Raw genomic sequence first — 15,459 nt, 5'->3', positions numbered from 1 at the left:
AGTTTAAAAATAACAGACAAAGACCAAAGGCAAAAAAATAAGATACCGTTTCAGTGTAGGAATTTGACTATGCAAAGGCAAATCATTACAAATTAGTCAGCATGTGTTCTGGGACAAAATAAATCACAGAAACAAATGTTATTATACACACAATTATGAAATCCATAAACCCTCTAACATTTAAAAAATAGAAAAAGCTGCTTGTATTGAAGTTGCTAAATGTGACAAAAATCAGCCTAAACAGGCTGTATTGGATTAGTTTGGTTACTTGGGAAAGCTATATCACATTTTACTGGAGCTCAGGTAACAGACTTGCTCGTAGAAACACCCACCATAAGAATGTGTACAGGTCAAAGGCAGAGTTTTTTCCCCTCCCTGTTTCTCCATATAAAGAAAGTCAATCTTATGCAACCACACACATTCCCTGTCAGAGCATTTCCCTTTCCCCGGATTCTGTCGCCGAAGAGAGGCCCAGCAGTCAGGGATCGCGGACAGACGGGGAGGTCACTAAAATTCACGTTCGCCTTGCAGAAAACATAACAATGGAGATCGTCAGACTGCTGGATTGGAGTAATTTGGGCTCAGTTGTTTTCTTTGGCCTGCTGTTCCTGTTCTTCTCAGAGATGTTCAGGATAAGATTTTTCCAAAACAAGTTGCCACCTGGGCCAAAGCCATTCCCCTTTGTGGGAAATCTGCCTCAGATAATTAAAGCACCAATGAAGTTCATCAATAAGGTAAAATGACGTAAAGGACCTGTGTTAAATATTAATCTATGTGTGTGGACATATTGATCTCTACCTGTATGTGGCTCTGACCTTGTGCCGTGCATAAAAACATATATATACAGTATCTATCTATCTGTATATAATATTTTGTTTATTGTATATTTTTATATTATTCACCAAGTTACTGAAATAATACATTTTAAACTTCATTCCTACAGCCTTCTTTGTGTGTTATGATGCAGTCTGAATGTTACATCTGATACAGTTCTCTGTATATATATATATGCCAAATCCAAAAATCAAATTTTTCTTACATTTACAGCATAATCCAAGATATCTCTCAAACAGGATTGAGTACTCTCTATTCAAGAGCTTTACACTAATTTACATTTATGTTACTTATACCATTGTTTCTACTTTCTGGTAAAAAACCTTTACACAAATCATGACTTTGTCTTTCTATAGTATTTTTTGCTCTCTTCAATAAAAAGTTTATTGTTATGTGTGCAACGTTACAAATGAGTCCTGTCCAACCAACTACTGTACAACTGTGTAAAAAAGTAAAACAGTAGTCATTTTGTGAAAAAAAATGTTGGTTTTCTGTTCTACGATAGATCAAAGAGTATGGAGAAATCAGTTCCTTTCATTTTGGTCGGGAACCATCCATAGTGCTGAACACCATCGATGTTGTGAAGGAAGCTTTGGTTCATAATGCTTCTGAATTTTCTGGAAGGCCTTATATACCTGTTATCGATTGGGTTACCAATGGAAAGGGTAAATACCAATATATTCTTTGTATTTTTCCCCTGCCCTTGGACACTACTGTCCTGACAGTTGACAGCACTGGCTGTTGACTTTTTAAACTTTTAAATTGCATATTGTCTAAGTAAAATGTGTAATTTAACAACAAGCAATTATTGTTTTCTTACTATAAACAGGTATTGTGACTGTTCCTTATGGTACTTCATGGAGGCAACAAAGGAGATTTGCTTTACAAACTTTACGCAATTTTGGTTTGGGCAAAAAATCTTTGGAAGAGCGTGTTTCTGAAGAAGCCAGATACTTGATAGAGGAGCTGGAGAAACATAAAGGTAAAAAGTATGATAGCAAAATGTAGTGTCAAGAAAAGGGAATAAAAGTGTAAACAATGATGTGTAGTGACGCCTCCTTTGTTCTCATTAAGTAAGCTTATTAGTGTTTTAAGCAGAGCTATAAAAGCTGCATATAAAAATAGGCAATAGGTTTAGGGAACAAAGCTGCAGTACTTGGTTTTGCTTGGGTACATCTTTCTCATGTTTGGATTTCAGATGTTAAAATTGTATTGCAATGCTGTTCAGCCAGTCAGAACAAATTGTTTCTATTAACTGCAATGCATGTATACTGAACTTGAAATTTTTAAAAGCTGTGCTGAGATGTATTTCAGTTTTGCTGCATCGTGTACTGGAGACATTCTGAATGACTTTCTGCTGCTTCACTGCCATTTATTTCTTTCATGTTAATGGATCAAGTGGGTAGAGTACTGAATGATAATCTATCAGACACTAACTCATTGTTCTATATGTAAAGGTAAGAGCTTTGATCCTCAACATTGTCTTCAAAATGCTGTCGCTAACATCATCTGCTCCATTGTCTTCGGCAACCGTTTTGATTATGACAACAAGCGTTTTGGCTACTTCCTGGAAATTACAAACAGAAATTTCATATTGGCAGGTTCTCCTGTTGGTCAGGTACAATTTATATTGTTTTTACATCTGTGACCTTCATTCTTCTTTAGTAGTATATCAAAGCACTTTGTTATATGTTTCTTATACAATTGCTCATCATTTTATACCTTTTGTAAACTAATGCAAAAATGTTTAATATTTGGGATAGAAATTTCTGCTGGATATAGAAGAAAAAAAATTAATAAGATGAAAGTTTTGCAGTTTATACTTCACGTTTTATGTAATTTATAAAAGTTCTTTTATGAACCTTCCCTAAATATTTATATTTTTCTTGCCTGTGTAATATTTATGTATTTATTCCTTTATCTGTGGTACAAATGGCTAGCTTTCTGACAACATGTTATAACACAAGCTCGCTTTTTCCCTGTCAGATTACGAATTTCTTGCCATTCATCAAGTATCTCCCTGGACCCCAGCAGAATATCAAGAGAAATGCCAACAAGCTGCTAGCTTTTTTTGAGGAGGCTGTGAAGGAGCATAAAAGCACCTTAGACAGAGAGAACCTCAGAGACTTCATTGATACATACCTTGTAGAAATTGAAGCTGTAAGAGAATATACCTGTTTAAGTTAAGAAAGACGTTAGGGACTTTGGCAGTGAAAAATGTAAAATAAATATCTTCACAGTCTTAATTATGTGTATTCGATGATTCTACAGGCAACACGGAAAAAGTTTTCTAATTTTATGAAAACTGAAGTCAACCTATGTCCTGTCTGTTTATAGAGCTTCTTCTCTTTTCTTTTCTGACCTGAACAGCAAAAATCCAATCCAGAGTCAACTTTTTCTGAGGAGAATATGATTATGACTGTGGCTGACCTCTTCTTTGCGGGAACAGATACTACAGCCACCACGTTACGATGGGGTCTAATTTTCATGATGGAGCACCCAGATATTCAAGGTTCTCTATGATCTTACACCAACACATTACACTGATGTATGTGGTGTCATGTGGTGTTTCTGCATGCATAGCACACATAGTGTTAAAGGTGGAAAAAAGTCCCCTGAAGGCAAAGGTGTCCGCTAAATACTAGTTAATAGTAATTGTACCATTGCTTTGGGGAAAACAGTCTGCTAAATAAATGTAAATGTAAATGTAACAAAGTATATGAAGCTTTCTGATAGCTTCTTGTATATTTCCAACATTAGAGAAATGCCATCAGGAGATTGTTCAAGTGCTTGGCTACGATCGTTTGCCAACCATGGATGACAGAGCCAACATGCACTATGTTCATGCCACTGTCCATGAGATACAGAGGTTTGCCAACATCGTACCCCTGGGAGTAGTACACTCAGTCACCAAAGACACTCAGTTGAGGGGTTATCATCTGGCCGAAGTAAGGAGCAAATGGTAGCGCCATGTTAGGACTAGATGTCGGTATTAATAACTGGAAGGCACTCTTGTTAAAAATCTGTTTATGACATTTTGCTGTATCAGGTTTCTTGGACACAGGCAGAGCTTATGGTAGCTTTTTTGTTTGTTAAAGTGTGTTTTTTCTCTCACAGGGAACACAGGTCTTTGTTAACATGACAGCCATTTTAACTGACAAAGATCACTGGAAGTTTCCTTATGAATTTAACCCGGGAAACTTCCTCAATGACGAAGGAAAATTCTTCAGACATGAAGCATTTCTGGCCTTCTCTTTGGGTGAAACATGCTTTCTACTATTCTGTTCTTCATTCTGACAATGGAACTTGTTAAATTACATTTTATTATTGTTTTTTATTTAGTGTAGGGTATAGACTACATTAGGTTATTGCAGGTGGGTGTATAGTGTCTCAAGTCTGGCTTCCCTGTTTTGCTCCTCTAAAATTTCTTTGTGCTGTATACCTCTCTTCAGTTCTGATTTTTAAGTTTAAAAGTCTACTTTATTGTTGCTAGCTGTCTTAAGCACATTGGTGTGTGTAATACATAAAGAAGCATTAAATTGAATTAAGCTTGTTCTTGGTGCTCCGGTCTTGTTTCAGGACCCAGAGTGTGTTTGGGGGAGCAGCTGGCCAGAATGGAGCTTTTCATCTTCTTCGTCTCACTAATACAGCACCTCAAGTTCATCTGGCCTCCCGGTGTTGACTCGTATGACAGGGATGGGATCTTTGGTATTGTCAGAGGTCCACGACCCTTTATGATACTCTGCCATAGTCGTGACTGCAAAAAGTGAGGGATCCTTTCCAACACACTGAGTTTCAACAGTTTGTCCAAGTCACATTCTATATTATTCCATCTTTCCCTAAATATATTTTCAAGGTTAGGCACTATGACTATAACAAAAAGCAATAGCCAATCTAAAAACGCTGTGTCACGCGCACCTTACCCGCACCTGCATCTCATCAAGGCGGCACGGGATAAAAGGACCGGGATTCCACGCCTGCTTGCGGAACCTCACTTGAGCAACCGCTACTCCCGTGTGTCCAACGATTCCTGTCCCTTCGAAGTTCCTGATCTCCTGGCTACCGACCTTTGCGTTGTCTCGTCGTTTACGCCCTTGTCTGCTCCAAGAAACCCTGAACGCTCAGCGCCTGACCCTCGCCTGTCCCCGATTACTGCTCTTCATCTTGCTCCTTGGCTTTGTTTGTTAATAAACAGAACCCGCGATTGGGTCCTACTCACCTTCGCCCCAGTTTCCATTGTTCTAGCATGACACGCTGCAGTTGTATTTACTACAGAAGTTGTAATTATGTACTCTGGACAAAAACACATACACACGCACACACACACACACGCACACACACACACACGCACACACACACACACACATTGACTGAAACCGCTTGTCCCGAGTGGGGTTGCAGCGAGCCAGAGCCTAACCCAGCAACATAGGGCGCAAGGCCAGAGGGGGAGGGGACACACCCAGGACGGGCGGACAAAAACAATATATGCATTATTATCGAGACGTTCCATGCCAAGCTGGGTATCCAAGATGCCATTTACCAACATTACAATTACTTGTTAAATGCTGGCTTACAAATTGTTACTTTCTAGAATGCCCAAGAGGGGTGGGCAACCACTGGCCCGTGGACCCCCAGAGGTTTTTTTCCTCCCTCAACCTTCAGTTGGGAGTTTTTGTTCCTTTCCCCGGTGGCCAGTAGGTATACTTGTAGCTCTATAATAAGTTCTTCATTATGGTAGCCGTTAGTTGACTGTCTTGTTTGTATCAATTTTTCTTGCTGTATGCCTGTGTTAAAATGCTCTGTGTCACTATGTGAGAACAGCGCTCTATAAAAAACACACACACACACACACACACACACACACACTTTCAGAACCACTTGTCCCATACAGGGTCACGGAGAACCGGAGCCTACCTGGTAACACAGGGCAAAGGCCAGAGGGGACACACCCAGGACAGGACACCAGTCCGCCGCAAGGCACCCCAAGCGGGACTCAAACCCCAGACCCACCAGAGAGCAGGACTGTGGTCCAACCCACTGCGCCACTGCACCACCACGCCCCTTCTATAAAAAATAAAAATAATAAAATAATTATTTGTAACACAAGTATTATCAGAATTTGTACCTTCCTTTCATTTTATTTTGCCAAGTATTATACTGTGCTAGAATGAACTGAAAAATTATCACACAGCTTGTCTATGATAAGCCTCCAAATTATCTTCACTGTTCTATGTTGCATTATAATTTCCATTGTAATTACTATTTGGTTAAATGTTGAAAGCTATAATTATTGTAAGAGTCTGAGGAAAAAAATAAGCATAGTGCATGTAGAATATGCATCAATGTGATTTTGTCCTAACAGCTGCTGGATGAACAAGGGTCTGAACACCAATACCCTGCAGTTGTACCACATCAGTAAGAGAGGCCAGGAGATGCTTCACAGATGCATAATTATTCAGTAGTGCAGGGTGATAAAGGGTGGGGCAGGATCTTCGAACAGCTGTCAGTGGTACACCTTGCGGATGTTTTTTCATGAGCGCCTGAAGGGAAGCCTTCAGCTCTTTCATAGGGTCTGTCTGTACAGGCACTGGACTTCCTAGCACAGATTCCAACATACAAACAGAAAATGTGGCAGAGTAAAATCTTCTTTGAAACAGTTCACTGTAATGCAGATAAAGAAAATAATTTATAAAACACCAGAAATCTTAACTGTTCAATATCGAACTCAAGTTATTGAACATACGGTTGCATAATAGTGGCTTAAACAGCATCTTGAAGACAGAGGAAAAGAGACCAGTAGAAAAGAAAACCATGTGAGAAAACTTCCACGTGTCAGGTACACATGTTGTGATAACTATAACATGGGTGTTTTGATACATTAAAATCAATTGGTTAAATTTTGTAAGCATGTATGCAGTAAAGTAATTCACATAATCAGCCTACCCATACCTGATCGTTGCTGACTTTGATCTTGATCATGCCTGAAGGACTTTCTGGTGGCACTATTGTGGTTTTCCTCTGACATCTGTGGGAATAAAGAAGTATATATTATGGTCTATGGTAAAACCATTATAGTCACTTTATGAAAAAAACAAATTCTATTAGCTAATTACACTTGCTCTTCAACTTATGAAACAATGGGGACTTGACATCTTTCCATAACTCAATTTCTATGTAATTCCCAAGTCTCTTTTACCGCTAAGCTACAATCCATAAAAGCTATGAAATACAACTATTCTTCCACTTATTCACAGGATAGAGCTATAAAAACCACAAATAAAGCTATACATGGTAATCTGTGCCTGAAAAACCCTTTGTAAGAAGAATTTTCATAATTTGAAGATGTAATTACCATTAGTGTCAATGGTAAGAAGTTATGAATTCTTGAGCACCAAAATTGAAACCCACTGATGCTAAAATATCACCAAATTAAAATGGACGCATTTATTTCCACAGCTAACATTACTTATCATAATGCAACATAATAAGGCAGTTTGCCTTCATTAATTATGCTGTAATACTGTGTGGCTTTCTACTTGACCTTGTTCAGCTCTTTTGTAGCTTTAATGTACCACAGACTTAAAACTCTCACAAACAAAACATATGCAGATGCTCAATGTTTATATTTTAGATTGGCCAATAATGCAAAGAAACAAAATAGAACATTAAAGAGAAAATAAAGCAATTCAAATGAATTTGCAGACAGTAAAAGGCTGACTTTAACAGGAATGTTATACTATGAAAAAGGTATACAGTGCTGCCCGAAAGTATGTGAACCCCTTGTGTGCCTTAGTTTTTGAATAACCATAAAACGGTTATTTATTCAGGATCAGTTTTTCTCATCTCACATAAGAGGTGTGTAATTAGCAATTCCATATGTAGGATTAGTGGAAATCATATAGAAAAACAGAAGTAGTGGAGGTGCAAGAATAAGTGCACCCCAAGTTGCATTGGTTAAACCAAGTAGGTAAGTAGAATCAGGTGTGTAACTAATAATCATTTATTCATTTTATAACTTTATTTAAAGATTTAAGGTTTAGATTTTTTCAGTTTATTTCTATATTTTATACATGAACAATCACCATCCATATAGAGTTCACACACTTTCAAGGAGCACTATATACCAAATGACCTAAAAAAAAGAAACTATCTATAAGGCTGATAATAGGAGTTCAGCAGTCTTTCTCACCAAGAGTGTGCCGTGCTGGCAAGACAGAGGGGTGACTGGGGAGTCTTCTCGTGAATGCCGTGGGCCCTCATAGTGACAGGATACTGAGACCTGGTCTTGGAGGAGAATGTGCTTCGACTTAATCTTGACAAATTGATCTCCATTTAACTCCAGAATATCCACATAATCCTCCATGGCTTTGAAAAGACCTGTCAGCTTATTGAATCCATGTCTGGAGAGGACTAGATCTTCACAGTACTTTCTCCGATAGGCTGCAGTGAAGTCAGATACCTTCAGTCCAGAAGGATGTTGAGACAACAGCTGTAGAATCTCCTCGTGCACCTTAGACTTTTTCCCCAAAAAAGAAATAATTTCAAGATGAGTAGGGTAAAGTAGGGAACAAAGTAACACGAGGCACAAAGACACAGCAACTTATTGGAGCAAGGACAATGTGCCCTCATCGCTAAACAACCCTGAGTACATGCACAATGACTATTTCTACCATCTGTGAAAAGGGCAGAAGGAAGTGAAGGAATTCCAAGTATATATTAGTAGATATTAGGAGTTCAGCAGTCTTTCTCACCAAGAGTGAGCTGTGCTGGCAAGACAGAGCGGTAACCGGGGAGTCTTCTCGTGAATGCCGTGGGTCCTCATAGTGACAGGATGCTGAGACCTGGTCTTGGAGAATGTGCTTCGACTTAATCTTGACAAATTGATCTCCATTTAACTCCAGAATATCCACATAATCCTCCATGGCTTTGAAAAGACCTGTCAGCTTATTGAATCCATGTCTGGAGAGGACTAGATCTTCACAGTACTTTCTCCGATAGGCTGCAGTGAAGTCAGATACCTTCAGTCCAGAAGGATGTTGAGACAACAGCTGTAGAATCTCCTCGTGCACCTTAGACTTTTTCCCCAAAAAAGAAATAATTTCAAGATGAGTAGGGTAAAGTAGGGAACAAAGTAACACGAGGCACAAAGACACAGCAACTTATTGGAGCAAGGACAATGTGCCCTCATCGCTAAACAACCCTGAGTACATGCACAATGACTATTTCTACCATCTGTGAAAAGGGCAGAAGGAAGTGAAGGAATTCCAAGTATATATTAGTAGATATTAGGAGTTCAGCAGTCTTTCTCACCAAGAGTGAGCTGTGCTGGCAAGACAGAGCGGTAACCGGGGAGTCTTCTCGTGAATGCCGTGGGTCCTCATAGTGACAGGATGCTGAGACCTGGTCTTGGAGAATGTGCTTCGACTTAATCTTGACAAATTGATCTCCATTTAACTCCAGAATATCCACAAAATCCTTCATGGCGTTGAAAAGACCTGTCAGCTTATTGAATCCATGTCTGGAGAGGACTAGATCTTTACAGTACTTTTTCCGATAGGCTGCAGTGAAGTCAGATACCTTCAGTCCAGAAGGGTGTTGAGATAACAGCTGTAGAATCTCCTTGTGCACCTTAGACTTTTTCCCCCAAAAAGAAATAATTTCAAGATGATTAGTGTAAAGTGGGGTACAAAGTAGCATGAGGAACAAAGACACAGCGACTTACTGGGTCAAGGACAATGTGCCCTCATCGCTAAACAACCCTGAGTACATGCACAATGACTATTTCTACCATGTGTGAAAAGGGCAGAGGGCAGTGAAGAAATTCCAAGTAAACAGGGGGAAAAAAGAACTTTGACCCGGTGAATAAAAAAATGCTGCCTTCCAAACTAGCTGTACAGCAGTTCTTCAGAAATTTCAATGAACTCCTCAAACCCAACGGACCTTGCACCTGACTCAATATATAATCTTGATGAAACAGGTATAAGCACAGTACCCTGTCAAGATCAAATTCTCTCCAAAAAAAGAACACGAGCTGTTGGACGGATTGTGTTACCTGAAAATTCTCGTCACACTGGTGTGTGCCATCAATGCCATGGGGAACCACATCCCTCCATTTTTAATTTTTCCCAGACCTTCAAAAACCATTTTGTTTTGGGTGCACCCCCAGGATCGATATTCCAATGGTTCTAGCTGGATCAAAGATGACTTTCTGGCTTACTTGAAACACTTTTCCAACAACACATGACCATCACCAGCCAAACCCATTCTTCTAATTTTGGACAACCACATCTCCCATTTGTACATTCCAGGTACTGATGTCAGGATTAGAATCACATCACTCTCCTCATCATTCCTGTCACTGTTCACACAAGCTGCAACCCCCTGATCTTGTCAGTAACGGCCCTTTCAAAACTTTTGTCAGTCAGCGGGCTCATGCAAGAGAAAACCCTTGCAAGAGCATGTCAATCTATGACATCCTTGGCATTGTTGGAACTGCTTAACCTTGTGCAATGATGCCTGACAAAATCATTGAATCCTTCAGATGCACAGGTATTTGGCTCGTTGATGAGTTTGTGTTTGTGATTTATAAGCAATGCAATCTTGTCACAGGAAAACACATTTTTGTAACCTCAGTGAAAACACAAATATTTCAGGGACTTATAGGTGATGAAATTTTGTGTTACATTGTACCCCGTTTTACCTAACACAGACGTAACTGCACAGTTAATAGATGTAAATTACAAAATCTCACAGGTATCCCAGTGTGCAGTAAATGCATTGCCCTGCATTTTGGGTACAAAGTTAAATATTGTACACATATTTTATCCCTGCTTTTAGGTTGTAATATAATATATAATAATTATAAAATGACAGTTTCACTCAACAAAAACCTTGGTGTTCCAACAGCAATGATGTTCTTATGAGCTGATAAATTTATTAGTTTATCCACGAGTGATTTTTTTTATCACCTGTTACATTGTAATGCAAGACTTAGCCACAGCTACAGCAATATTAATACACATATTCCACGTTATGCTTACCTCGCTACAAGCCAGTTGGGAAGGCATGGCGCGGAGTGAGCGCTAACTCCCACTTTCACTTTCATTTCCTCACAAACACGCCACGGTGACGGTCTAGGAGACGTCCGACTGTCACATCCCACGGGGTCACTGCCCCTCCTGGTCAGAGGCGGCGCCACTCAGTGCCGCTAGCTAACACTTACCTATCACCTCACAGTCTCGTAGGACATGGAGGTATAAAAGGAGCCAGCGGAGCAGAACTAGTCGCGGATTCTTAATCAGCAGTTCTCTTGTGCTTCGTTGGCGATTGGTAGTCTCTTGTTCCCTCAGTTTGTTTCCTAGGTGTGCATGTTCCAGTCCCGAGTGCCCGTCCCGTCAGTTCCTGCCTCTTGTTCTTCAGTCCTGGTCCATCGTTCCTGTCCGGTATTTCGTCACGTCTCAGGGTTGCGGTCAGACTCACAGATTAGCGTTTCACTGTTCACCGTAGTTCCAACACCGTGTGTGTTTCCTGGTCTCGTGTTTCTTGTTTCACTTCCACCGAGTGTCTTACAATACTCACCGTACACGTCTAACCTCACACTGCACGTGAAGTCATTATATATTTCGTCTGTGTTTGGACGTAATAGCAACGCGCGTCCGTGTCGGACTCCCGTCCGGACGCTACAGAAGAATCCGCCTGCTAGTATGACTTCAGCGGAATGGCGTGAGCTGGCGGATCTGACAGAGGCGAACCAAGAACAACTCCTGGTTTGCACAAACGCCGCTAGCCGCCTCACAGATCAGTTGGAGCGGTTGACACGACTCCTCAGTCACGGTGGGCGGGGCGCCGATCCGACCAGTTCGCAAACGCATGATGATTGGCGGACATGTCTTTTGATCGTCTTTATGCTTCCTCGGGTCCTCGCGCGGAGCCCACGAGCCCTGTGCAGACCAATGGGATCAGCGCTACTGAGCAGCTGTCCGTTCCCTTCCAGGAGGCTTTGCAAGGTAGCAGAGGTGAGAACCAGAATTACACAGAATACTCAATCTCCAGTCCAGCCTCTCTGTTCCCAGGGCCCTACTCTCCTGAGTCACCCCCTAGCCCAGACAGAAAGACAGAGAGACAGTTCTTCCCCAGCACCAAGAGTTTTCAGGTGCGTTCCTGGTCTCCAGTGGAGAAGACATCCAGCCCCCGATTGTCAAGACCACTCTCTCAGGAGTTCTCGCCGGATTACCGGAGCAACTCCGGTTCCAGCCGGACCCCGACGCCGCCAGGGCAGCAGGTGCCCTACAGCCCTGTGGACAGTGAGCCGGCTCAAGCACGCAACCTTGTCAGCTGTGCAGGGCTCGAAGAACAGTGCGTCAGACAGGGAATAATACGACTCAGTAACGGGCGTGTGACAGAGGAGGAAAGGAGGCGCCGTTTTCTGCAACGCTTGTGCTTTTACTGTGGAGCTGCGGATCACGTTCAGGTTTCCTGCCCAGTGCGGCCACCCCGTGGATCCCAACGGACCGACTTACTGGTGAGTGATGTATCTCTCCATACCTCCCTGTTGACATTACCAGTTACAGTATCCTGGGGTTTGCAGCAGCAGCAGACGAAAGCTATGGTAGACAGTGGCGCTGCAGGGAATTTCATGGATCATGATATGGCCGCGTCCTGGGGCTTGCCCTGTGCCCGATGCCCAAAACCCCTGGCTGTTAAAGCTATTGATGGCGCTCCAATCGGGTCGGGGCGTGTAGAGCAGCGCACAGAGCCCGTTACTATGCAGGTAGGGCCACTCCATAAGGAACAGATATGGTTCTATCTGATTAAGTCCCCTGATAACCCCATTATTTTGGGATACCCATGGTTATGCACCCATGACCCTATTATCTCTTGGAGTGAGGGGAAACTGCTGTCTTGGGGACAGCAGTGTCCCAAACACCTGGAGACGTCTTGTAACTCCACATCCATAGAGAGCCCTAATGCAGATCTGCCCCTGCAGCTTCCAAGGGAGTATGCAGATCTAGTGGCGGTGTTTAGCAAACACAAGGCTGCAGAACTGCCTCCTCATAGACCTTGGGATTGTGCTATAGATCTTTTTTCGGGCACTACACCCCCTAGGGGGCGGGTATACCCTCTTTCTCAACCTGAACATCAGGCAATGGAGGCTTATATAACGGAGGCACTAGAAGCCGGATTCATCCGGCCGTCTACCTCTCCAGCTTCCGCTGGCTTTTTCTTTGTTGAGAAAAAGGACGGGGGTTTGCGCCCCTGTATTGATTATCGGGGGCTAAATGCCATTACTGTGAAGTACCCGCACCCCTTGCCTCTTATCACGTCGGCCCTCGAACAGGTTTCCGGTGCTACCATCTTTACGAAACTGGACCTTAGGAGCGCATATAACCTGATTCGCGTTAGGGAAGGGGATGAGTGGAAGACCGCTTTTAGCACCGCCCTCGGCCATTATGAGTACCTGGTCATGCCTTTTGGCCTGGCGAATGCACCTTCCGTATTCCAGGCTTTTGTTAATGAAGTACTCAGAGAGCTAATTAATCGCTCAGTATTAGTGTATCTGGATGATATCCTGATCTTTTCTCGGTCCCGTGAGGAGCATATTGGACATGTCAGGGAGGTGTTGCAAAAGCTGGCAGCACATAAGCTGTACGTGAAAGGGGAGAAGTGCCAGTTCCATGTGCACTCTGTAGATTTCCTGGGGTACATCCTAACACCCAACGGGGTCACGATGGATCCACAGAAGGTCTCGGCAGTTCTGTCATGGCCCCAGCCAAAGACAGTAAAGGACCTGCAACGGTTCCTAGGTTTTGCGAATTTCTATAGGCGCTTCATAAGGAACTTCAGTTCCGTTGCAGCCCCGTTGACTGCTCTGTTAAAAGGAGCCCCTAGGCGCCTGACCTGGACTCCTGAGGCGAGTCAGGCCTTTGAAGACCTAAAGAAGCGTTTTACTTCTGCCCCAATCCTGAAGCACCCTGATCCCAAACTGCCCTTTATTGTGGAAGTTGATGCTTCTGAGGCCGGGGTAGGGGCAGTGCTCTCACAGCGCCAGGGAAGTCCCCTGAAGCTCTATCCATGTGCGTATTTCTCACACAAGATGTCGCCTACTGAACAGAATTACGATGTAGGAAACAGGGAGCTCTTAGCCATAAAGATGGCCTTAGAAGAGTGGAGACATTGGTTAGAGGGGGCTACGCACCCATTCTTAGTGTTAACTGATCACCGGAACCTGGAGTATCTGCAGAAGGCAAAGAGGCTCAATTCCAGACAGGCGCGGTGGGCCATGTTCTTCACCAGGTTCCGTTTCACGGTGACCTATCGTCCTGGCTCCAAGAACGGCAAGGCCGATGCCCTGTCCCGTTTGTTCGAGGTATCGCCTCAGCTCTCCCCACCAGACACCATCTTGTCCCCGACGCAGTTTGTGGCTCCTATCCGTTGGGCTTTATTGGACGATATCCAAGCAGCCCAACGTCAAGAACCCGGTCCCAACGAGCAGCCCCAAGACAAAGAATACGTCCCGTCCACTGTTCGGTCCGAGCTCCTACACTGGGCCCATGATGGTCCAAGTACAGGACACCCAGGGGTCAACCGCACCTTGAAGCTTCTCGCTGAACGCTTCTGGTGGCCATCCATGAGACAGGACGTACGAGACTTCGTCCTTGCCTGCACCACATGTGCCCAGGCCAAGGTCCCACGGCAGCTGCCAGCAGGGCTTTTAGAGCCACTCCCGATTCCCAACCGTCCATGGTCCCATATAGCGGTGGACTTCCTTACTGATCTTCCGTGTTCTGATGGAAACACCACCATATTGGTCGTCATAGATCGCTTTTCCAAGGCCTGTCGACTGATTCCTCTGAAAGGTCTACCTACAGCCCTGGAGACCGCGGAACTGCTGTTCCAACATGTCTTCCGGCTGTATGGCCTGCCAGAGGATGTCGTCTCGGACAGGGGACCCCAGTTCACCTCAAGGGTCTGGAAGGCCTTCTTTGCCCGCTTAGGAGTCTCAGTCAGCCTCTCCTCTGGTTATCATCCACAGTCTAATGGGCAAGTGGAACGCCTCAACCAGGAGGTTGGACGTTACCTGCGGAGTTACTGTGCTCAGAATCAAGCGGATTGGAGCAGATACCTCCCCTGGGCAGAGTACGCCCAGAACTCCCTGGTCCATTCGTCCACAAACTTAACTCCTTTCCAGTGTGTGCTCGGTTACCAGCCTCCGCTGTTCCCGTGGACGATGGAGACCAGTGGGTTGCCGGCTGTGGACGACTGGTACAAGAGGAGTGAGTCGGTGTGGGAATCCGCACATGTCCGTCTCCAGGAGGTGGTATCCAACCAAAAGGAGAAGGCCGACAAAAGGCGTAGGACTGTATTGTACCAGCCAGGGCAGAGAGTATGGTTGTCCACCCAGGATCTCAAACTGCATTTGCCCTCGAGGAAGCTTGCCCCCCGTTTCATCGGCCCCTTCAAGATCCTGAAGAGGATCAACCCGGTTTCTTACCGTCTTCAGTTGCCCTCGCACTATCGTATCTGTCCCACGTTTCATGTTTCGCGCCTCAAGCCCCATTGTGTTTCCGCCCTGCAGAGCCCAGCAGTCTCTCCACCTCCACCGTTGGATGTGGATGGTTCTCCTGC

At 43.6% G+C, this 15,459-nt stretch overlaps 2 protein-coding genes across 2 annotated transcripts in view; one reads left to right on the top strand and one right to left on the bottom strand.

The window, feature by feature from the left end:
* Positions 1 to 202: 202 nt before the first annotated feature.
* LOC114911253 (cytochrome P450 2B4-like) lies at positions 203 to 5,170 on the top strand. Its single transcript, XM_029254657.1, has 9 exons — positions 203 to 734; positions 1,340 to 1,499; positions 1,664 to 1,816; positions 2,292 to 2,452; positions 2,821 to 2,994; positions 3,205 to 3,346; positions 3,595 to 3,782; positions 3,952 to 4,093; positions 4,414 to 5,170. Exons 1-9 carry the CDS (start codon positions 543 to 545, stop codon positions 4,602 to 4,604), a joined length of 1,503 nt encoding a protein of 500 aa, XP_029110490.1. The 5' UTR covers positions 203 to 542; the 3' UTR covers positions 4,605 to 5,170.
* Positions 5,171 to 6,173: 1,003 nt separating this feature from the next.
* The window catches only part of LOC108935463 (uncharacterized), a 211,051-nt gene continuing 201,765 nt past the window's right edge, over positions 6,174 to 15,459 (bottom strand). Inside the window, exons 6-10 of the mRNA XM_029254840.1 lie at positions 9,145 to 9,309; positions 8,586 to 8,909; positions 8,024 to 8,350; positions 6,784 to 6,859; positions 6,174 to 6,430 (exon numbers count right to left, since the gene is read on the bottom strand). Of these exons, the coding sequence (XP_029110673.1) occupies positions 6,174 to 6,430; positions 6,784 to 6,859; positions 8,024 to 8,350; positions 8,586 to 8,909; positions 9,145 to 9,309 (1,149 nt within the window). The remainder of the gene's footprint in view (positions 6,431 to 6,783; positions 6,860 to 8,023; positions 8,351 to 8,585; positions 8,910 to 9,144; positions 9,310 to 15,459) is intronic.

This window comes from Scleropages formosus, chromosome 9 (assembly GCF_900964775.1).
Source record: "Scleropages formosus chromosome 9, fSclFor1.1, whole genome shotgun sequence".
Taxonomy (NCBI): Eukaryota; Metazoa; Chordata; class Actinopteri; order Osteoglossiformes; family Osteoglossidae; genus Scleropages; species Scleropages formosus.
Note: the sequence above shows the minus strand (reverse complement) of the source record. Positions and strands in the feature narration are given on the sequence as shown.

Coding starts and splice junctions, on each gene's coding strand:
- LOC114911253 (XM_029254657.1), top strand. CDS start 543: ATGGAGATCGTCAGACTGCTGGATTGGAGTAATTTGGGCTCAGTTGTT. Junction 1,817..2,291: donor GGAGCTGGAGAAACATAAAG/GTAAAAAGTATG, acceptor CTATATGTAAAG/GTAAGAGCTTTGATCCTCAA. Junction 3,783..3,951: donor GGGGTTATCATCTGGCCGAA/GTAAGGAGCAAA, acceptor TTTCTCTCACAG/GGAACACAGGTCTTTGTTAA.